This window comes from Aquarana catesbeiana, linkage group LG03, assembly GCF_042186555.1.
Source record: "Aquarana catesbeiana isolate 2022-GZ linkage group LG03, ASM4218655v1, whole genome shotgun sequence".
Lineage (NCBI taxonomy): Eukaryota > Metazoa > Chordata > Amphibia > Anura > Ranidae > Aquarana > Aquarana catesbeiana.
The window spans coordinates 455,087,033-455,111,827 of NC_133326.1; the positions used below are offsets into that span (position 1 = coordinate 455,087,033).

General features: G+C 43.9%; 1 protein-coding gene across 2 annotated transcripts in view; it reads right to left on the reverse strand.

Moving 5' to 3' along the window:
- The window catches only part of GABRG2 (gamma-aminobutyric acid type A receptor subunit gamma2), a 364,630-nt gene that overhangs the window by 133,119 nt on the left and 206,716 nt on the right, over positions 1–24,795 (reverse strand). For both annotated transcript variants that reach the window (XM_073620838.1, XM_073620837.1), the window contains exon 4: positions 12,531–12,751. In XM_073620838.1, coding sequence (XP_073476939.1) covers positions 12,531–12,751 — 221 coding nt within the window. The remainder of the gene's footprint in view (positions 1–12,530; positions 12,752–24,795) is intronic.

A 24,795-nucleotide genomic window follows, 5' to 3' on the forward strand; every position in this document is an offset into this window, starting at 1 on the left:
TGTCCTCTAGGGGGCAGCTTAAGGGCAGCCACCTTATTGCATCACACCACAGAGCTCCGCAGGTGCAGGGCGCTGCTGACTCCCCGCTGACTTTTAAAAGTTCCTTGGTGTGGGCCTTTTTGACATGTGTGCAGCAGATTGCACCATTGCTGTTTGCAGTCTATGTCTGGAGCAGACCAAGCGTGGCCCGAATACAGCTGCTTGGGCACCACATGCTTGACCAGACATATAACGACCTTCCATGCAGTCCATTGGCAACAGCACTTGAAAGACCCACATCAAGAGAAAAAGGCGGACTTCTCCTTGATCCTCATCTGGGATCTCCAACCCTACTATTCCTCCCGTCCTCTCAATAAACTGCACTGGGAGGAATGAAGGTATAGCAATAGGTGTGCCAAGTACTTGGAGCCAATCTACTAGCAGTACACCTCCATCGGATTTTAGCAGGCAAATTTCCCTACCCCAGGCGCTGAACCGTAAAAAGAAATTTGGTCCCAGCCATCCACATGCTCAGCGTCTAAATGCTAGCTCTGCCCCCTTTCGTGAATTTGTGGAATGTGCGGTACCTCAGTGGCAGGTTTCAAAACGCCATTTCTTTTCACAAAAGGCCATTCCGGCTCTCTATCGGCATGTGGAAGGCAATGTTTTGGCCTTGTTGGACAGGGCGGTCAGCAGTAAGGTTCATATTACCGCTGATTCATGGTCCAGCAGGCATGGGCAGGGACGTTACCTTTCCTTCATGGCACACTGGGTAACTCTATTGGCAGCTGGGAAGGATGCAGGACAGGGTTCTGTGTTGTTGCAGCTTGTTTCACCACCATGCCTCCAAAATGCTAGTGGTTATTCTGCCACAGTTCTCTCCTCCCCCTCCTCTTCTTCTTCCTCTATGGCCTCTTCTGCAGATTTGTCCTCTGAACGAGCAGTGCTCTGTAAGTGTTCAAGGGGCAACGCAATCAGTCAGGTTAAAATATGCCATGCGGTGCTTGGGTTGGTCTGCTTAGAGGACAGAAGCCACACTGGGGCAGAGATTCTGTCAGCTCTGCAGGGGAAGGCTCAGAGGTGGTTGACACCACACCAGCTTCAGCCAGGAATGGTTGTATGCGACAATGGCACCAACCTTCTCTCCACCCTCTGACAGGGACCAACGTTCAGCCCGGGTTCACACCTATGCGAATTAGATGCGGATTACACCGCATCCAATGTGCAGGACATTTTAAAATACATTCATTTGAATGTATCTGGTTCACATATGTGCTTTGCATTCGCACTGCGCATTGCACAAAAAACGTGTGCGTTTTTTGGGCATTGCGGTGCGAATTACAAGCCCATTACCTCCTATGGGAACGCATCTGATTCTGAACAAGGATTTTCTCCTTCTCCTCACTACACCTCCCCCTCTCCCCCCCTCCCTCCCCCTCTCCCTGCTCACTGATCCGCAGCTAGAACGCAGAGAAGCCTTTGAACAACAGATTTTTATCTTCCCAGTGAAACCTGAGCTTCAATTCGCAACGCACATGTGTGAAACTGTGCTCAATGTTTGGCACACATCCTGAATTTGATGGTGCAATGGTTCTTGAGCAGTTACCCAGGCTTACAGGATCTCCTGCGGCAGGCCAGAAAAGTCTGTGTTCATTTCCACTGGTCATACAATGCCAGTGCTCAGCTAGCTGACATTTAAAGGGAATTCAACCTGCCCACCAACCGCCTAATTTGTGACATGCCCACCAGGTGGAAATCAACGTTGGCAATGCTGCAGCGGCTGCACACACAGCAGAGGGCCATCAATGAGAACCTGTGCGAGTATGGCACCAGGCCAAGGTCAAGGGAGCTTGGCTTCTTTTCGCCATGCCAGTGGCTACTGAACAAGGATGCATGCACTGTCCTGTCACCATTTGAGGAGGCCACAAGGATGGTGAGCAGGCAGGGATGTACTGGCCATCGGGACTACCGGGAGATTCCCGGTGGGCCGATGGCTCAGTGGGCCAGTTTCAGAGACAGGGAAGGAGAGATACATAGCGCCAAATGTAGCATTAAAACAACTTTTAATCCACTTAAAAAACGTTACTGACAAAGTAGGGTGAAAGGCATTGAAACACTGGCAAGAATCCAGGCTTGTCAACAATTTGAATTAGGAGCGGCCACCGGGAACCGATCGGGCCAGTAGATGCAGAGCGCATCGGTGTGTACTACTACTTCCTGGTGGCGGAGGAATGATGGCCTGAAGGATGCGTCACCTCCCACATCTTGCATCATTTCCGGATGATGACATCACGTCCGCCCCATCATGCGTTCCACCGCTACCCGGAAGTAGTAGTACACACCGATGCTCTGCATCTACTGGCCCGTTCGGTTCCCGGTGGCGGCTCCTAATTCAGATCACAGTGTCTCAATGCCTTTCACCCTACTACCTTTGTCAGTAACGTTCTTTAAGTGGAATACAAGTTGTTTTAATGCTACAATTGGCGCTGTGTATCTCTCTCTCCTCCCCTGTCACGTTGTGTGTTGGGGGGGTTACAGAGCTGGGTTGGAGGTGCCCATCAAGTCATGTAGTAGCACTGCATCTGCCATCTGGTGACAAGTGACTTGGCAGGATACAGGCGACGGGGCAAGTGATATGCGGCATCTGGTGGCAGGCGACGTGGCAAGTGACAAGCTGCCTCTGCTGACAAATGACGTGGCAAGTGACGTTTTGCATCTGGTGGCAGGTAACGTGGCAAGTGACATGTGGCATCTGGTGGCAGGCAATGGTGGCAAGTGACATGCAGCACCTGGTGGCAGGCGACGTGGCAAGTGACACGCTGCATCTGGTGGCAGGAGACGTGGCAAGTGACACGCTGCATCTGGTGGCAGGCGATGGTGGCAAGTGACATGCAGCACCTGGTGGCAGGCAATGTGGCAAGTGACATGCAGCATCTGGTGGCAGGCGACGTGGCAAGTGACAAGCTGCCTCTGCTGACAAGTGATGTGGCAAGTGACGTTTTGCATCTGGTGGCAGGTAACGTAGCAAGTGACATGCGGCACCTGGTGGCAGGCGACGTGGCAAATGACAAGCTGCCTCTGCTGACAAGTGACGTGGCAAATGACATTCTGCATCTGGTGGCAGGCAACGTGGCAAATGACAAGCTGCCTCTGCTGACAAGTGACGTGGCAAGTGACATTCTGCATCTGGTGGCAGGTAATGAAGCAAATGACATGCAGCATCTGGTGGCAGGCGATGTGGCAAGTGACAAGCTGCTTCTGCTGACAAGTGCCATGGCAAGTGAAACACTGCATCTGGTGGCAGGCAACGTGGCAAATGACAAGCTGCCTCTGCTGACAAGTGACGTGACAAGTGAAACACTGCATCTGGTGGCAGGCGATGTGGCAAGTGAGGTGGCAGGTGACACACTCAAGGCTCCCACTGATTCTGCATTATGGTGAGTTGAACTATTTCATGTTATATTACAATGTAATAATAGAAATAATGCGCTTCAATCATCCTGACACCATATGAACCATGGTGCCGAGAAGATTGAAGCGCCAACACCAGGTGTTTGGAGTAAAGTGGGCCGGTCTGGATGAAGTCCAGGGCCAAATTTTTGTCCCAGTCCAGCCCTGTGAGCAGGGACAATGCCTGCATCAGTGACACTGTCCCTCTAGTCTTCCTGTTGCAGCACGCGCTTCGCGGAATCTTGGATAGGGCACCTGAGGCATAACAGCGGGAGGAAGAGGAGGACTTCCTTACCTCTCAAGGCCCCCTGTATCCAGATAGCATTCCTGCAGGCCTGCCAAACACACAGGAAGAAGAGGAGGAGGATTGTGTCAGTAGGGATGAGCCGAGCACCCCCCTGTTTGGTTCGCACTAGAACATGCGAACAGGCAAAAAATTTGTTCCCATGTTTAGAACAGTCTGACAGCAAAATGACATTTCAAAGGAAAAAAAAATCATTTAAAACTACTCCCGGCTATTAATGCATTGCCGGTCCGACAATACATATAGAAGTTCATTGATAAAAACGGCATGGGAATTCCCCACAGGGGAACCTCAAACCAAAATTAAAAAAAAAAAAAATGACATGTGGGTCCCCCTAAATGCCATAGCAGGCCCTTGAGGTCTGGTATGGATTTTAAGGGGAACCCCGTGCCAAAATTAAAAAAAAAAACGGCGTATCCATACCAGACCCTAATCCGAGCATGCAACCTGGCAGGCCACAGGAAAAGAGGGGGGGATGAGAGAGCACCCCCCCGAACCGTGCCAGGCTACATGCCCTCAACATTGGGAGGGTGCTTTGGGGTAGTCCCCCAAAACACCTTGTCCCCATGTTGATGAGGACAAGGGCCTCATCCCCACAACCCTGGCTGGTGGTTGTGGGGGTCTGTGGGTGGGGGGCTTATAGGAATCTGGAAGCCCCCTTTAACAAGGGGACCCCCAGATCCCGGCCCTCCCCCCTGTGTGAAATGGTAAGGGGGTACAAAAGTACCCCTACCATTTCACTAAAAAACTGTCAAAAAAGTTAAAAATGACAAGAGACAGTTTTTGACAATTCCTTTATTTAAATGCTTCTTCTTTCTTCTATCTTCCTTCGGTTTCTTCCTCCATCTTCTTCTTCTTCTGGCTCTTCCTTCGGTGTTCTTGTCCGGCATCTTCCTCCACGGCATCGGCGTCTTCTTCCCTTCTTCTCCTCGGGCCGCTCCGCATCCATGATGACATGGAGGGAGGCTCCCGCTCTTCTCTACATCTTCTTCTCCCTGAAGGGTCTGGTATAGATTTTGAGGGGGACCCCACGCCATTTTTTAAAAAAAAATTTCCCGGGGTTCCCCTTAATATCCATACCAGACCTGAAGGGCCTGGTATGGAATTTAGGGGGACCCCCCACATAATTTTTTTTTTTAATTTTGGTTCGGGGTTCCCCTGTGGGGAATTCCCATGCCATTTTTATCAATGAACTTTTATGTGTATTGTCGGACCGGCAATTCATTAATAGCCGCGAGTAGTTTTAAATGACTTTTTTTCCTTTGAAATGTCATTTTGCTGTCAGACTGTTCTAAACACGGGAAACATGCACCCCTTTACAGGCATACTATTTAAAGGGATATTACACTTTTATTGTTTCACTTTAAGCATTATTAAAATCACTGCTCCCGAAAAAACAGCCGTTTTTAAAACTTTTTTTGCATTGATCCATGTCCCCTGGGGCAGGACCCAGGTCCCCAAACACTTTTTATGACAATAACATGAATATACGCCTTTAAAATTAGCACTTTTGATTTCTCCCATAGACTTTTAAAGGGTGTTCCGCGGCATTCGAAATTGCCGCGAACACCCCAAATTGTTCGCTGTTTGGCGAACTGGCGAACAGCCGATGCTCGACTCAAATCTCATCCCTATGTGTCAGAATGGATGTAGAGGATAACACTCAGCAGCAGACTTCAAGGGATGGTTTTCAGTCCCCAAAAACCCAAGGAGTTGTATGTGGCTGGGAGGAGGTAGTTACGGACCATGTGATTCTTAGTGACCCAGAGGACTCAGAATCGAATGCCTCTGCAAACTTACGCTGCATGGCCTCCCTGATTCTGCAAAGCCTGCAAAAGGATCCTAGTATTCGTGGTATCAAGGAGCGGGATCATTACTGGCTGGCAACCCTTCTTGATCCACGTTACAAGGGTAAGGTTGCAGAACTCATCCTGCCTTCGCAGAGGGAGCAGAGGATGAAACATCTTCAGGAGGCCTTGAAGAAAGGTTTGTGCAATGCATTTCCAGACCCTGGGAGGTTACAATTTCCTGGTGCCAGACAACGTGTTTTTCGGTCCTCAGCGCCAAGGTCTGATTGGTTCAAGCAACCTTTGCCAGCGTCTGCATTACATGGTGCAGGAATTTCTGGGGGCAAGAGCAGACTTGGAGACTTTTCCAACAGAGCATCCACTGGGTTACTGGGTCTTGAGGATGGACCACTGGCCAGAACTTGCTCAATATGCAATTGAGCTACTGGCCTGTCCTGCATCCAGCGTGCTGTCTAAATACACATTCAGTGCTGCTAAAGGTTTTGTAATGGATCAAAGAGTGCGCCTGTCCACAGACTCCGTTGGTAGGCTCATATTCATAAAAATGTCTTGGATCAGCAGCTATCAAGCACCTGATGCTGATGTAACTGATTGAATTTGCTATGGATGTGGGATCCCTTGAAGACTGCCTATGCTGACTATCCTATTCCTCCTCAGTCTTGATGATGCTAGCTTCCAACAATATTTTTGGTTTAGGGCACCACCACCACCACCCAAGGCACAATTTTTCTGCCCCTGTTTAATAGGTTTAATGTAACACAGACAATCTGCGCTATCCCCAAACACCTACAGCTCTATAGAAAAAAATTTAAACAATTAGAATTATTAGAAATGATGGTGACAAAAAGTGCTGCAACCTAAAAAAACTTGAATATCCAGTTTTGCCAAATAGTGAATAAAATCAGGTGTGCTACTGTACCTCTGCGAGATCACTCTTGATATGTGGGGAGTATTACAAGAACAGGAGGTACCCCATAGTGTAGTAAATGAAAACTTCTTTTATTAAAGGCGATGGGTAGCAGACATCCAAAGGTATAGCAGAAAATACAAAACGAAACTAACAGCTCAGCCGCGGTGAAGCTAGCCAGCTGGAGTGTGGTGACGTCAGGTCCCGTAGCTCCGCCCGACGCTGCGTTTCTCCATAAGAGGCATCGACTGGGAGAGGAGACTGGGGCAGACATCACACACCACACTATATAAGCATCTCCGCAGGAAGGTGACACCGGAAACAAGATTGAAATGATTTATCAATCAGTTCACAGTGTAACCAAATAAGTACTAGATCGGGAGCTGTTATTTATCATGCCCAGACCAAAATATACTTCATACAAACTCTATGTAAGACAATTGTATTAGATGGTATTAAGAATACAAATTACGTAAAAACAACCTTTATATACAAAAAACCTGTGAAAACAATTTTTGTATATTTACATGTTTTTATTACTGAGGATGATTATTGCTGATTTTAAATATAAATAAACCAGTATATCTATCCTCAGAGCACAGCATTGGATCATGCTTCCTTGCCAACTCACCCTATTATCCAAAAAAAGGGGGGACATTGAGGGCAAGAAAGAATGTCCAAATATTCTAAATTATTTAAAATAGAACAAATTTGGTACACTAAATAGGGCAACCAAAAAACAAATTACATATGACACCATAAGAGGATTGTGCAACTAGACATACGACTTCAATTTAAGGCGACCTCACATCGCCTTGGTACCATATCAAAAAATATCCAGGACATTTATGATCATATATAAAAACATTTAAAAAACACTTTTAAAAAACACATTGTAACTGGAGGAAAAAATTATCTAAAAAAGAGGAACCAATCGCATAAATATATATGTGTAATTGTGCTAGAGGGAGGGAAACAGGATTTTAGCTGTTATCGATATAGCAGTTAATGTCCCATTCAATGTTGAGGCCCAATGGGCTATAACACTGCATATCGAATATCCAGCGGATTTCACAACGTGAGATATGGCATTTTAAATTACTGCCCCTCCAGTGGAAGGTACATTTCTCAATAGTCATAGCTTTTAACAATGATGTATCTCGGTTGTGAAATTGGCAAAAAATGCCACAAGACACTATGTCCAATAAACCTGCGCGGGTAGTCCTACCAATATATTGAAAGCCGCATGGACAACTGAGGAGGAATATTACCCCCCATAGTCCCACAGGTAAGGGTTCCACCTTTTCATCCTTTGTCACTTCAAGGGTTTATTCCATAAAAGATTTTATTACCTGTGGGACTGTGGGGGTAATATACCTCCTCAGTTGTCCATGCGGCTTTCAATATATTGGTAGGACTACCCGCGCACTTAAAATTCGGATTGACGAGCATTTGTCCAATATACGCAGGGGGTTTATTGGACATAGTGTCTCGTGGCATTTTCGCCAATTTCACAACCAAGATACATCATTGTCGAAAGTTATGGCTATTGAGAAATTTACCCCCCCACTGGAGGGGCAGTAATTTAAAATGCCATATCTCACTTTGTGAAACCTGCTGGATATTCGATATGCAGTGTTATAGCCCATTGGGCCTAAACATTGAATGGGACATTAACTGTTATATCGATAACAGCTAAAATCCTGTTCCCCTCCCACTGACACAATTACACATATATATTTATGCAATTGGTTCCTCTTTTTTAGATAATTTTTTCCTCCAGTTACAATGTGTTTTTTAAAAGTGTGTTTTAAATGTTTTTATATATAATCATAAATGTCCTGGATATTTTTTGACATGGTACCAAGGCGATGTGCGGTCGCCTTGAATTGAAGTCGTATGTTTAGTTGCACAAACCTCTTATGGTGTCATATGTAATTTGTTTTTTGGTTGCCCTATTTAGTGTACCAAATTTGTTCTATTTTAAATAATTTAGAATATTTGGACATTCTTTCTTGCCCTCAATGTCCCCCCTTTTTTTGGATAATAGGGTGAGTTGGCAAGGAAGCATGATCCAATGCTGTGCTCTGAGGATAGATATACTGGTTTATTTATATTTAAAATCAGCAATAATCATCCTCAGTAATAACAATTTTTGTATATCTACATTTTTTTTCACAGGTTTTTGTATATAAAGATCGTTTTTACATAATTTGTATTCTTAATACCATCTAATACAATTGTCTTACATAGAGTTTGTATGAAGTATATTTTGGTCTGGGCATGATAAATAACAGCTCCCGATCTAGTACTTATTTGGTTACACTGTGCACTGATTGATAAATCATTTCAATCTTCTTTCTGGCATCACCTTCCTGCGGAGATGCTTATATAATGTGGTGTGTGATGTCTGCCCAAGTCTCCTCTCCCAGTCGATGCCTCTTACGGAGAAACGCAGCGTTGGGCGAAGCTACGGGACCTGACGTCACCACACTCCAGCTGGCTAGCTTCACCGCGGCTGAGCTGTTAGTTTCGTTTTGGATTTTCTGCTATACCTTTGAATGTCGGCTACCCATCGTCTTTTAATAAAAGAAGTTTTAATTTACTACACTATGGGGTACCTCCTGTTCTTGTAATTTCTCCACACATATCACAAGTGATTCCACAGAGGTACAGTTCACTACACTGTGACCACAGCGCTCAAGAAGGATCTAAGGCGGATTGAAGTCTCTGTGTAAAAGCAAAATCAGCTGTTCCTGCCTACAAGACCCAGCATATCTGAGCCCTGAAGACCCCCACAATAGGGGTCCTGCGCATCTGGTAAGCGGCCCTTTTTTACCATTATCTGGCTTGTTTAATACAAAGAAGATGGCATTCCATATCTGAAGAAAGCATTGCTTATATAGGAAAATATACACCGTTTGGGATTATTGTCAGGACTTGTTTCTGGTTATTTATTCTCTAGGTGCACTGCACATTATTGAATTAATCAATTTATTGCTTTCATTCACGTTTAATGTTTGGACAACATGTATACTTAGTTTGGAGGTGAACCTCTCACCAGTGTTTTTTGGCATTAGTAGCACACCTGATTTTATTCACTATTTGGCAAACCTGTTTAATAGGTGCATGTAAATACAATTTTTGATATATTTCACAGCAGGGCCCATTCCTGCACCCAACAAGAGTATCTGTGAGGGGTTACAGTGTTGTGGCACCACCACCCAAGGCCCAATGTTTGTGGCATGTAATTACAATTTTTGATATAATATTTTAACGCAACTTTTCAACGCCCAATTTTTCTGCCCCTGTTTTACAGGGGCATGTAATTACAAATCTCGATATAATATTTCACAGCAGGGCAAGACTGTGAGGACTTACAGTGTTGTGGCACCACCAAAGGCCCAATTTTCCTGCCTCTGTTTAACAGGGGCATGTAATTACAATTTTTGATATAGTATTTCACAGCAGGGCCATTCCTGCGCCCACCAAGAATAACTGTGAGTTCTTACAATGTTCTGGTACCACCAACGACTAAGGCCCAATTTTCTGCAGAGTATATAGGGCAGGCCGTATAGTATATATACTGCTGTTCAGAGTATATAGTGCCTGGGTGCCTGGGGGACCCCCATGCTATTTTTTTTTTTTTATTTGGGTGCGGGTTCCTTTTAATATCCATACCAGACCCAAAGGGCCATGATATTTTTTAAAAATGATTTTCATCTATATTGCCGGGACCCAACAATGCATTACAGCCGTGAGTAGTTTTAAATGACATTTTTTCCTTAAGAAATGTCATTTTGCTGTGGTATTGTTCTAAACACAGGAAAAATGCGCTACTTTACAGGCAAACTAAGGACACCCCCCAGGCATGATATTTAAAGGAATATTTCATTTTTATTGTTTTACTTTAAGCATTACTATAATCACTGCTCCCAAAAAAACATCTGTTTTGAAAACTTTTTTTTTGCATTGACAAGTGTCCCCTGGGGCAGGACACGGGTCCCCAAACACTTTTTATGGCAATAACTTGTATATAAGCCATTAAAAATAGCACTTTTGATTTTTCACGTTCGTGTCCCATAGACTTTAATGGTGTTCGCGTGTTCGAACAAAGTTTTTGCCTGTTCGCATTCTGCTGCGAATCGGGGGGTGTTCGGCTCATCCCTAGTCCTTACATGAGTGTATACCTGCAATATTCCACCACCATTCTTACTTTCCCTACTGTCCCTTCCCTCACTTTCTCTATTTGCCTTTAATTTTGGCATAAATTAAAAAAAGCAACAGGAATAGACCTTATGGTTTGTATTTTAGGCATTTTTATTATCCCAACGTTGTTATTTATGTCTCTCTTTATATTTGTAATGTTATATTAATGCTTCTGACATATGTTTAATATATTATACAATATCCTATACACTTTGGTAACTTCCACCTGGACACACATATCATGTTGATCATTTTCCCTTTTTTGCATGTAATAAAATTCATTTAAATAAAGAATTTATATAAAAAAAAATTAGAATGCAGATGATCCAATAGTGTACCATTAGGCCAGTAGAAGAAGAATTTTAATGAGCAAGGCTAGACCCAAATTAACTAGAAAAAAGCAAGGGAAGGGAGAAAACAGTGCAGACCTCTGGTTTAGTAAAACGATCAAAGATTTATTAAAAACAACATATTTTATACTCACAAAATAAAATAAAAATTTTTGATCTCTTTACTACACCAAAAGTCTGCACTTTTCTCCCTTTCCTTGTTTTTGTCTTCTCAAGTTGAGCTCCTCACAAGTGGAGCTCCTTCTCCCTGATTACAGCAGCACTCCTCCTAGTGTGTAGCAATTGTGTGTTTTTGTGTTGGGCTACCCAGACCGTAGTCCACATTATTTATTGATTGCTGTATTTATATTTATAATTTGAGGCCATATTTATGTCACACATAGCCTTTTGGTCTGTTATGGTCAATCCAGGGAGAGTATAGTTGTGTGAGCTGAACACCCTCCTGGTGTAAGGCTTTTTGTTGATTTTTGCATTGGCCAAACTAATGAGAGACTAAGAGCATAGGCAGGGTTTTAATACAAGAATTAAAACACTTCAGAGGATAAAGCAGTATAAAAGACACCTGCAGCAGCATGAGTTTAATCAGGGATAACAGGCCTAACCAATGTATGCTGTAAATGATGCACTTGAGTGCTGCAAACAAAAGTCAGCTCTGAAAACAGATGATCAGTAACAAGTGAGTAATAAGCACCCCAAACTTAAAAAAGGCCCTGTCAACATTCAGTAAAAAAAAATATTCCTTCAAAATAAATGCTAACCTCAAAATTATGCTCCCTAAAATAAAAGCCATGTTTTTAAAGGAAACCTTGCTGAAAAAAACAGTTTGACCTAAAATGAAGGCCCTGTCAACATTAAATAAAAAGCAATACCACCCGAAAAATTGATAGTAATCAGAATTAAAGTAAAGCAAAAAAGAACACCTGTGCGTTACACAGTACTGTTTATCTATTATATGAGAGCTTGCTGACACAAGTTGTGCACAATGTGCTGGTGCTCATCAGCTGAACACCATTATAGCCTGGTAATTGGACAGTTAAGGAGCAGCACTTCATGGAAAATGTTATCTCTCTACTCACTCTGCTGTCACCTTCTGACAGAAACTTCCCAGTGTTAAATAAACACTGTGCACAAACCAGGTGCCCTTTTTACACTAATAACAAAACTGGTTAGGTAGAAATACAATAAAAACTCTTGGAAGCATACACAATTCAAATATCTTTTGTTATTTTTGAAAGTGTGCTCCCAGAAAACAGCTAAATATGCATGCAAATATATGGCCAAATTTGTTTAATCTTGTCAGATTATTGTTCACCTGTATACTCATTAAACCTTTCCTGAAGGAAACCTGGAGGCTGTGATTTTTGACTTACTAAAAATAACAGTTTCCTGGCCATTATGTTGACTTCCTTTGATCAATACATATCAAGTCAGAAATCTTTATCTACCTACTTGTTCTGAGTCATCCTTCTCTGGGGATAGAAATAAACATTTTGCAGCACAATACACAGAAGGGAAATGCATACCTGAGTGTGTAAAGTACTCTTCCATCATTCCATATCCTCAACATTCGGTTAGGCGTTGTTATCCAATGTGCATCTGCTTTTTTTGAGTTACGAAAAAATGTATCTGGTATCCAGATTTTTCCAACCATGTTACTGTTCAGTCTAAGGACTTTTATAGTACTGTTGAATTTCAGGCGCCTGTCATACCAGGTTTGTGCAAAAAATATATCAATGGTATATTCCTATAGTAATAAAGAAGGACACATTAAAATGTAGCAGTAAAGACATAAAACACATTTAACATATTTTAAGATGACCCTCATCTCTGAATATTTACTAAAATAAGAATCAGATGTTCAGAAACACTGAAAAATATGCACAATGAGGAACAGCTAATGTGTTACTTCACATCATTGTAATATATAATGCAATTTGTTCAGTGAGACTACCTGATAACAATGTTTTGATACTTTTTGGCTTACCAAGTATTCCCTTACTTCTTGAAGATTTATATTCACTACCTGTCATGAAAGTGAGGGAAAATCTCCCCAATGGAGACAAAGAAAGCAAAAAAAAAAAAAAAAGTTGTCCTATTTTACACTTGCTCACTGTGTCCAAAACCAAAACAAAAAGTTTGACTGTGCCTATTGTACTGCTGGGAAATACCAGTAATCTCATAAAACACCTCAAAATGAAATACAAAAGTGAGCACGGAGAATTTAGAACTGTCACTAGCGCTAGCACTCAAGAGCTGACACTGCAGCAAACCCTTGCAAGAAGTGAAACATTATCCATGGTTAATCCAAGGGCTATAAAAATATCTGAGGCGAGGTCATGGTGACCACTGCATGAGATGGCCTCATTAGAGATCAGTTCCTCCAGCTGCCGAGACTACCAAAGCCTCACAGAGCCGACACAGCTGCCCAGGACATCCCAGCTGATTCCTCAAGTGCAACAGCATTGCCCGCTATGCTGCAATGCCAAAGAAAAGTCCAGCCACCCCAGAAACTGTCAGGATTCTTGCCGAGCACCTCAGACTGCACTGCCACTCACCCTCCTGATACAGGCAATTAGGGGGATTCAAACTAAGTAAACACCCTCTACTAGGAGCCCTGCCAAAACTCAGCCATGCAGGGACTCCATGCAGATGCAGCTGATCTGTCGATGGAGGTAAGCGCCCTGAGCACCCCTCTACCTGATGCATCCACTACAGGGGATCCCATAGCTGCATTCCCTACTCAAGGCCTACTAGTCTCTGATACCACCTTAAAGGACAGCTCGCTGTCCCTTAGAGCATCACTGCAAGCAGATCTCTTCTCCTGTGTCCACAAAGTGACCGCAGAAGTTGAAGTATTAGGAAAATGCATAGGATAGGTGGAAGATGAGAGGGGAGAATTTGCTCAATATTTTAATACCTTGGTAGATGCACATGGTGAGCACAAGGAGGATATCCTGGTTTAAAGATAAAATTGCAGACTTAGAGGATAGATCCATTCGTAACAATCTTAAGATCTGCGGCATTCCAGAAACCGTTTCCTCTTCTCAAATACCGCATTCTGTTCGAGAGCTGCTTCAAAAATGTATACCATCGCTCACGTCCGCAGACCTCACTTATGATAGAGTCCACAGGGTTCCTAAACAGTCATATCTCCCATCTAATGTACCGCTAGAAGTGCTCCCGCGGATACAATTTTTTAAAGTGAAAGAAAGACTGCTAGCAGGTTTTTCACAAATAAGATGGAAGATGGCCTCAAGTTCTTATGCTCCTGGAGCATATTACCTGATCATATGCCACCTTCTGCATCCCAGCTCTCTCCCTCTCCAGTATCGAATGACTGGCAAGTGGTCTCCCACAAACGCTTTCACAAGAAAAGCAAACCTGAAGGCTCTGGCTCCAGCAATATTACACTATGGTCTCTCAGCTATTGGAGTGTGACCACAGTATATCCTCTTTGTTCACAACTGCACCCCTTTCTTACCCCCAAAAGTTGTTGCAGAATTTCTGCTCCTGATTCTTTTTGAACGCTCTTTTTTTACTCGGCTGAATGGTCCTCCTGATAAACCTACAGCTTCAGTTCTGTTTTGTTGTTGTTTTTGTTTTCCATGGTTTGACTGTTCTTTCCTTTCAGCTTTGATCTTTAGTCTGGAGTACCTAATTTTTAATGAGTCAGCCGCTGCATTGGTAACCATGCTTTGGCACCACGAAAACACCATGAAGATATACTACAGTCTCACCACTTTTGCTTCTACTTTAATGCTCCTTTTACTATTCCTGAAATTGAGAGTGTAGGGAAATCCCTACCATCAGACAAATCTCCAGGTCCTGATGGGTTTACAAATGAGTACCACAAAACCTTTTACTCCCTACAAGCCCCATATCGCCTTACCTTATATAATACAGCTCATTTGCAAGCTTACTTCCCATCAGATGCTGAGAGCGCACATTGTTACAATCCCGAAACCAGGAAAAGATCCATCTACACCTTTTAACTTCAGACCTATCTCCCTTTTAAATGCCGATATCAAGCTATATGCAAAGTTACTGGCAAGTCATGACCAAATGGGCTTCACGAAAGGGAGACAGGCCTCAGACGCTACCTGGCATATATTGAATATCATTGATTATGCTGAGCGCACCCGAATGCCCTCTCTGCAGCTCTCTATAGACACAGAGAAGGCATTCAACAGAGTTCACTGGGGATATATGAATCACACGCTCCAGAAATTTGGCTTCCAAGGTCCGATCCTGTCTTCCATACTAGCACTATATCCTTGTCCATCTGTGCAGGTATACACCTCAGGACTACTATCTAAAATATTCTACCTCACCAACGGGACAAAGCAGGGCTGCCCATTCTCATCCTTAATTTTTAATTTGTTAATTGAACCCCTAGCTGAATCTATTTGTTCCCACAATTTAATCAAAGGTTTAAAATCCAAGATAAACCCCATGTCATAAATATATTTGCAGATGACGTAATCCTTCTACTAACCAATCCATGCCATTTACTAAATCATGTACATCAGCTCCTCCAACGGCTTGATTTCATATTATAAGGTAAACTTCACTAAATCCTTCATCCTCAAGCTGGGAGTCTCTACCAATGATCAGAAATTATTATTGCAACAGTTCCCCTACTTATGGTCATCTACAGGAATACCCTATTTAGGTACAACACTTACCCCTACCATTTCAAACTTTGCTGAATCCAATTTTAAACCCCTTATAACTAAGTTAGAAACAGAACTTCGCCATCTCTCCCACTTTAAATTGTCCTGGTCAGGATGCTTGCTGCTTTTAAAATGCTCATTCTCCCACAGATTTTTATACTTCTTCTGCACACTTCCTATCCCACTTAAACCTTCCCTCCTGTCCTCCTTATCTTCCCTCCTTAAGAAGTTTATATGGCAACAGAAAATAGTAATATGTTTCTACACGCAGCTTATTAAACATAAAAAAAGCTGATGACATTGGCCTGGTAAATATTGGTTCACCACATGGGTCCTCATTGAAGAGGCATGGGTTCACACACATGACTTACTCCTCCTCCTCTTAGCAGACACCCTAAAATCTTTCCAGTTAAACTCCTTCCCTATTACAATTTGATCCTTGCTACTTGCTTGGAAATTCCTGATTGCCTCCACATCAGGCTTAAAAGAGGGCCAACTTATTAAATTTTCTATAGATGTCTTTAATACTCAACTACCAAACCCTAAACCAGTCATCTGGTCCCGCTGTGGCTTGAAGTGGGTAGACCAACTCTACATAGGGGATAATCTCAAAAACATAGATGCTATAAAATCTGAGTATGGGCTCCCTATAGCTGATTGATTTAAAATGTTTAGTGTAAGACACCACTTTCTTCCACCCAATTTATCTCCATCCTAGAGTCTGGCAATTCTACTACCAACACTCCCAAAAAATCAAAGGCATTTTGCTTCACTATAACCTACTCCAGGGCAAACTGGACTTCACGAACACCCCCCCCCCCCATACTTGCCTGGGAGAAGGACCTTCAACAGTCTTACACAGACTCCTAATGGCTTTCTGCGCTTCAATACTCATACGTGATTTCCCATTGCTCCAACAACTGGGAACTAGCGCAACAAATTGCCAACAGATGGTACCTCGCCCTATCGGATAGCCCAATTCCCCTCCTCCTCTTCCTCCTCCTCTTCTCTGTGCTGGAGAAGCTGTGGCCAAATTGGCAACCTGTACCATATCCTTTGGTCATGCTACAGTATACGCAGCTTCTGGTGGATTGTGTTCCAGCTCCTCTCCTGGGTCTCCGGGTGTACCATCAACCCAGACCCAGCATTGACATTTCTAAATCAAGGGATAGATGATTCCCCTGCAGACCTTAGAAAGAAAATCCCAGCTATACTACTAGCTGCTAAGCTTAATATCATTAGGCACTGGAAAAAGGAGCTGGTGCCCAATCCATATGAAGTCATAGCCACTATCTAAACTCATTACTCCTATAAAAGACTACTGGTGTTAAGAGCAAACTCGCTGCCCTTGTTTGAAAAAGCATGGAAACCGTGGCTTACTTGGTATAATAAGTAATCTGTTGAAGTACATAGCTCCTTAAATTATGGTACAAAGTTTACCTGTTGTCACAACCTATGTATCATTTTGTGTGTTATAACAAATGTACTCGCAGACTGACCTCTGTTTTATAATAGGTTGCCCAGCATGGCTACCTCTTTCTGCTTTCATATAACGCCCTTTGTTTTGTTTCCTTTATTTTGTTCACCCTATAAATCTCAATAAAAACGTATTAAAAACAAGGTATTTTATCACCTCTGCGTTTTTTTATTTTTTGCGTTATAAACAAAAAAAGGGACAATTTTGAAAAAATTATATATTTTTTACATTTTGCTCGAATAAATATTCCCCCAAAAATGTAAAAAAAACAAATTTCTTCATCGTTTAGGCCCATATGTATTATTCTTAATATTTTTGTTAAAAAAAATTGCAATAAGCGTATATTGATTGGTTTGTGCAAAAGTTATAGTGTCTACAAAATAGGGGATAGATTTATGGCATTTTAATTTTTTTAATTTTTTTTTTACTAGTAATGGCAGCGATCAATGATTTTTAGCGGGACTGCGACATTGCGGCAGACAGATCGGACTCCTGACATTTTTGACACTTTGGGAACCAGTGACATTATTACAATTATCAGTGCTAAAAATATGCACTGTTATTGTACTAATGACACTGGCAGGGAAGGTGTTAACATCTGGGGCGATTAAGGGGTTAAATGTGTTTCATAACTGTGTGTTCTAACTGAATGGCCGTGTCACTGGGGAAACACACAAATCCATCTTCCTACATAGCAGAAAGACAGGATCTATGTGATCTTCCCTGTCAGAACGGAGATTTGCCTTGTTTACACAGGTAGATCCCCATTCTGTCACTGCTGGGAATGATTACGAGTCACTGGCGGACATCGAGTCCGCCAGACCCGCTGATTGGCTCCCCTGCTTTCCAGTGGAAGCGCGCCCACAAATCGCCATGTAAGAGCTGACGTACACCTACGGTGATTTGTGGGATCGAGCTACATTGTCGCAGTATAACTGGTCCTTAGGCGGTTAAATTGATTGTAAAGGATTGTTTAAAAAAAAATAACAAACATGTCATACTTACCTGCTCTGTGCAAGGGTTTTGCACAGAGCGGCCCAGATCCTCCAGATCTACTATACCAATTTGTTGTCATCTATCTGGATGATATTCTCATCTTTTCTGAAAACCTGGTTGTTCACTGAAACCATGTCCGGATTGTACCAGGTCCTATTTTTAGGGATGTTTTATCTCTAGTTTGGGTCTTAGTATGGATCCTGGAAAGGTCTCGGCCATTACTAACTGGCCTCTTCCTGCCAGCCTAAAGACGACACAATGCTTTCTTGAGTTCACAAATGATTACAAGCAGTTTATTAGGAATTAAGCCTCCATTGCTGCGCCTCTTATCGCCTTGACCAAGAAGGGTGCGAATGGCCTTCAGAAGCTGTCACTGTATTTCATGGGTTAAAACAGGATTTTGTTTCTGGACCTAATCCTGGGGATCCATTTTTTTATTTAAGTAGACGCTTCTTCGACTGGGGTGGGAACAGTGCTTCTTCAATCCTTTGAGAAAAAACGTTAACCATGTCCGTTTTTCTCCCCAAAAAATTCTCAGGCAGAGAAAAGATATGCTATTGGCGATCAGGAACTTCTTGCAATTAAATTGCCATTAATGGAGTGGTGTCATCTCTTGGAGGGTTCCCCTCACTCCATAACAATTTTCACTTATCATAAAAATCGGCAGTACTTACAGAATGCCAAACGACTGAATCCCAGACAGACCAGGTGGAGTCTTTTCTTTTCCTGTTTTAATTTCACTATTAAGTACAAACCTGGTTCCTGATCAGCTGATGCACTCTCATTTGACACTCTGGATGAGGAGCCCAGCTCTGAACCTGAGCCGATCATTCCTACCTTATGCATTCTTGCTCATTCTACCACTCTGAAGTAAAAAATTCCTCCTGGCAAGGCCTTCATTCCCACTGGGCTAAGAGCTAAGATTCTTCGTTGGGGACATGATTCCAAGGTGGCAGGTCATGCTGGGCTCCTCTGATCCTTCCTTCTCATCAGTCGCTACTACTGCTTTCCTACTCTCTGTTTGCATGTCAAAGACTACATTAAGGCTTGCATGTCTGTGCCCAGTCTAAATCCTCCATGCAAGCCCCTGCTGGTCTTCTCATGCCCTTGCCCATTCCTAAGGAGCCCTGGTCTCACATTGTTATTGACTTTATCACCAATCTTCCACTGTCTGAGAATAATACGGTCATTTGGGTGGTAAGCGTTCGGTTCTCCAAGATGGCTCATTTTCTTTCTCTTTCTGGTCTCCCTTCTGCTCCTGCTTTGGTTCCCATTTTTGTTTGAGAAATCTTCCACCTCCATGGGGTTCCATCCCATATTGTTTCTGACAAGGATGTTCACTTTACATCTCGCTTTTGGAGAGTCTTTTACAAATCCCTCAATATTATCTTGGATTTTTCCTCTTCTTACCACCCTCAATCCAATGGACAGACTGAAACGGTTCATCAGGAGTTCCACAACTTTCTCCCATCTCCCGACTGCATCTCTGGAGCTCAGACACAGTGATCTTTGGGTCCTTCTTTACCTCTCTCACCAATGCTCTTCTCCCCAGATAGCTCAGTTTGGCCGGGCGGCCAGCTCTAGGAAGAGTTCTGGTCGTCCCAAACGTCTTCCATTTAAGGATTATGGAGGCCACTGTGCTCTTAGGAACCTTAAGTGCAGCAGAAATTGTTTTGTAACCTTGGCCAGATCTGTGCCTTGCCACAATTCTGTCTCTGAGCTCTTCAGGCAGTTCTTTTGACCTCATGATTCTCATTTGCTCTGATATGCACTGTGAGCTGTAAGGTCTCATATAGACAGGTGTGTGGCTTTCCTAATCAAGTCCAATCAGTATAATCAAACACAGCTGGACTCAAATGAAGGTGTAGAACCTATATATATATCCACTGTATCCAGTTAAGCTATATCTGACTGCAGGCCATTCCTCCATTCCTGGTGTACTGTTTCTAATATTCTTCAGGCTGTGTACACAGTATACAGTGCTGTGCACCCATAGTGCAGTTGCTCATACTTTTCTGGTGGTCAATACAGTACACCCATAGTTGTTATTACACTTCTGTTGGTATACACAGTACCGTGCACCCCTAGTGCAGTTGCTACTACTTTCCTGGTGGTGTACACAATACATACAGAGCACCCATAGTTGTTATTAAACTTCTGTTGGTGTACACAGTACCGTGCACCCGTAGTGCAGTTGCTACTATTTTCCTGGTGGTGTACACAGTACACAATACAGTGTAGTGTTTTTTTGCTGAACAAAATTTACAACATGTCTGGAAGGCCACCAAGGAGAGGCAGATGCTCACAGGCCACTAAAAGAGGGCAAGCAGGCTCTGTGTCTACAGTCGACAGTGCTGGTCGTGGACACAGTGCATCCTCAGCATGTGGCCGTGGGGCACACTTGTCCTTTTTTCATGCAGCTGGCTGTGTTATTGAGCCACAACATGCAGAAGAGTTGGTGGAATGGATAACAAAGCCGTCCTCATCCTCCTCATCCTCTGTCACCCAGGCTCAGAGTAATTTGCCTGCCAATGCAGCTGCCAAATCAGCCTATTCCATCAGCTCCATGTCAACAGTCACTTCTTCCCTAGCCCCACCATCATGCATGGAGGAGTCCCCCGAACTATTTGACCACTGTGTCAGGTACATTCTGCAGGAGGATGCGCAGCGATTTGAAGGCTCCGATGATGGTACCCAGTTTGATGAAGGGAGTAACATCAGCCTAAAGAGAGGGAGTGCCCAAGAAGGTCAAGAAACTGGCAGTCATGTTCCCCCAGCTGCAGCATACTGCCAAGTTTCTCCAGTGATGAGGAGGGAGGGGATGAGGTCACTGACTCAACTTGGGTGCCTAATAAAAGGGAGGAGGAGGAGGCACATCTCCAATGTGGTAGGATGCCCTCCAGGGGGCAGCTTAAGAGCAGCCACCCTATTGCATCACACCACAGAGCTAAGCAGGTGCAGGGCACTGCTGACTCCCAAATATTTTGAAAAGTTCTTTGGTATGGGCCTTTTTTGACACGCGTGCAGCAGATCAAACCGTTGCTGTTTTCAACATATGTCTGAAGCGTATCAAGCGTAGCCAAAACAGCAGCCGCTTGGGCACCACATGCTTGACCAGACACATGACGATCTCCCATGCAGTCTGTTGGCAACAGCACTTAAAAGACCCACATCAAAGAACAAGGCGGACCTCTCCTTGCTCCTCATCAGCTGGGTTCTCCAACCCCGCTATACCTCCAGTCCTCTCAGAAACCTGCACTGAGATCACTGAGAGGAATGAAGGTATAGCAATAGGTGTCCCAAGTACTTGCAGCCAATCTGCTATCAGTATACCTCCATCTGATTTTAGCAGGCAAGTTTCCCTACTCCAGTTGCTAAACCATTGAAAGAAATTTGGTCCCAGCCATCCACATGCTCAGCGTCTGAATTCTAGCTTTGCCAAATTGCTAGCACTGCAACTGCTGCCTTTTCAGCTGGCAGACTCTGCCCCCTTTCGTGAATTTGTGGAATGTGTGGTACCTCAGTGGCAGGTTCCCAAATGCCAATTCTTTTCACGGAAGGCCATTCCAGCTCTATACCAGCATGTGGAAGGCAAAGTCTTGGCCTCGTTGGACAGGGCGGTCAGCAGTAAGGTGCATATTACTGCTGACTCATGGTCCAGCAGGCATGGACAGGGCCGTTACCTTTCTTTCACGGCACACTGGGTAACTCTGCTGGCAGCTGGGAAGGATACAGGACAGGGTTCAGTATTGTTGGAGCTTGTTGAGCCACTACGCCTCCAAAATGCTAGTGGTGATTCTGTCATAGCTCTCTCCTCCACCCCCTACTCTTCTTCTTCCTCTATGGCCTCTTCCTCTGCAGATTTCTCCTCTGAACCAGTGGTGCTCCGTAGGTGTTCAAGGGGCTACGCAAGCACTCAGGGAAAAAGATGCCATGTGGTGCTTGAGTTGGTCTGCTTAGGGGACAGGAGCCACACTGGGGCAGAGATTCTGTCAGCTTTGCAGGGGCAGGCTCAGAGGTGGTTGACACCACGCCAGCTTCAGCCAGGAATGGTTGTATGCGACAATGGCACCAACCTCCTCTCCGCCCTCCGACAGGGACACTTGACCCATGTTCCCTGTTTGGCTCACATTCTGAATTTGGTGGTGCAGCGGTTCTTGAGCAGGTACCCGGGCTTACAGGATCTCCTGAGGCAGGCCAGGAAAGTCTGTGGTCATTTCTGCCGGTCATATAATGCCAGTGCTCGGCTGGCTGACATTCAAAAGGAATGCAACCTGCCCAAGAACCGCCTCATTTGTGACATGCCCACCAGGTGGAACTCAATGTTGGCAATGCTGCAGTGGCTGCACACGCAGCAGAGGGCCATCAATGAGTACCTGTGTGAGTATGGCACCAGGACAGGGTCAGGGGAGCTTGGCTTTTTTTCGCCACGCCAGTGGCTACTGATCAAGGATACATGCACTGTCCTGTCACCATTTGAGGAGGCCATAAGGATGGTGAGCAGTGACAGTGCATGCATCAGTGATAATGTCCCTCTTGTCTTCCTGTTGGAGCACACACTTCATGGAATAATGGACAGGGCACTTGAGGCAGAACAGCGGGAGGAAGAGGAGGACTTCTTTACCTCTCAAGGCCCCCTTTATCCAGATACTAGTATTCCTGCAGGCCCGCTGATCACACAGGAAGAAGAAGAGGAGGAGGAGGAGGATTGTGTCAGCATGGAGGTGGAAGATAACACTCAGCGTCAGCAGCAGTCTTCAAGGGATCGTTTTCAGTCCCCAGAAACCCATGGAGTTGTACGTGGCTGGGAGGAGGTGGTTGAGGATCATGTGATCCTTTGTGACCCAGAGGACTCAGGATTGAATGCCTCTGCAAACCTACGCTGCATGGCCTCCCTGATCCTGCAAAGCCTGCAAAAGGACCCTAAGATTCGTGGTATCAAGGTGAGGGATCATTACTGGCTGGCAACCCTTCTTGACCCACGTTACAAGGGTAAGGTTGCAGAACTTATCCAGCCTTCGTAGAGGGAGCAGAGGATGAAACATCTTCCGGAGGCCTTGCAGAAAGGTTTGTGCAATGTGTTTCCAGAGCCTGGGAGGTTACAATTTCCTGGTGCTGGACATGTTGCTGAGGCTTCGTTCAGTCACAGAAAGAGCAGTGGAGAAGGTGGCCAGCTGATCGATGCCTTCAGGCACTTTTTTGCCAGCGGTTTAAACATTAATGGATGTGTGTTGAGTTATTTTGAGAGGGCAGCAAATTTGCACTGTTATACAAGCTGTAAACTCACTACTTTACATTGTAGCAAAGTGTCAATTCTTCAGTGTTGTCACATGAAAAGATATAATAAAATATTTACAAAAATGTGAGGGGTGTATTCACTTTTGTGAAATATTGTAGGCTAACATGGATGGGAGTCAACAGGCAGAGAAAAAGCTAAAAACAGCTCAAACGCCTGTAGAAGCAGTTTCTTTGAGCTGCATTGTGCATGAGGCCTTAGGCTGGGTTCACACTGGTGTGATGTGGGAAACACTGCAAATCCTGTGCAGGTTCCCTCATCACACCTGATTCGCAGACGGTGCACAATATCATCTGCAAACGGCTGCGGGTGTCAATGCAAAGTTAATGACACCCCAGATTGGTTCGCAGATCACACAGTGAACTGTGAAATGGTACAGGAATCGGATTGCATGGGTGTGAACACCATCACTGAATGTAATGCAAATTCAGCCATACAAACTGTTTGGCTGAATTTGCATCACACAGACATTACTTGTGCTCTGCACAGCAACGCGGTGTGAATCACATGCAATGCCTGTGTTAGTGCCAGTGTGAACCCAGCCTTACTGCTAACAATATCCTTGGCATCCTGGAATGAACATAATTTGTTCTGTGAAATGTGTTTCTTTCACAAATTTGTAAGAAGCTGAACTAGAAGCAAGCATATAAAAATGTTTTAATCACTTCAGCCCCAGAAGATTTTACACCCTTCCCGACCAGAGCACTTTTTGCGATTCGGCACTGCGTCGGTTTAACTGACAATTGCGCGGTCATGCGACATTGTACCATAGCAAAATTGACGTCCCTTTTTTCCCACAAATAGAGCTTTCTTTTGATGGTATTTGATCGCCTCTGCGGTTTTTATTTTTTGTGCTACAAACAAAAAAAAGAGCAACAATTTTGAAAAAAACGCAGTATTTCTTACTTTTTGTTATAATATATATCCCCCAAAAATATATAAGAAAACATTTTATCTTCCTTAGTTTAGGCCAATATGTATTCTTCTACATATTTTTGGTAAAAAAAAAAAAAATCGCAATAAGCGTATATTGATTGGTTTGTGCAAAATTTATAGCGTCTACAAAATAGGGGATAGTACTATGGCATTTTAATTTTTAACTTTTTTTATTAGTAATGGCAGCGATCTTCGATTTTTTATCAGGACTGCGACAATATGGCGGACACATCGGACATTTTTGACACATTTTTGGGACCATTGTCATTTATACAGCGATCAGTGCGATTAAAAATGCATTGATTACTGTGTAAATGACACTGGCAGTGAAGGGGTTAACCACTACGGGGTAGTGAAGGGGTTAAGTGTGTCCTAGGGAGTGATTCTAACTGTGAGGGGGCTGGGCTTGA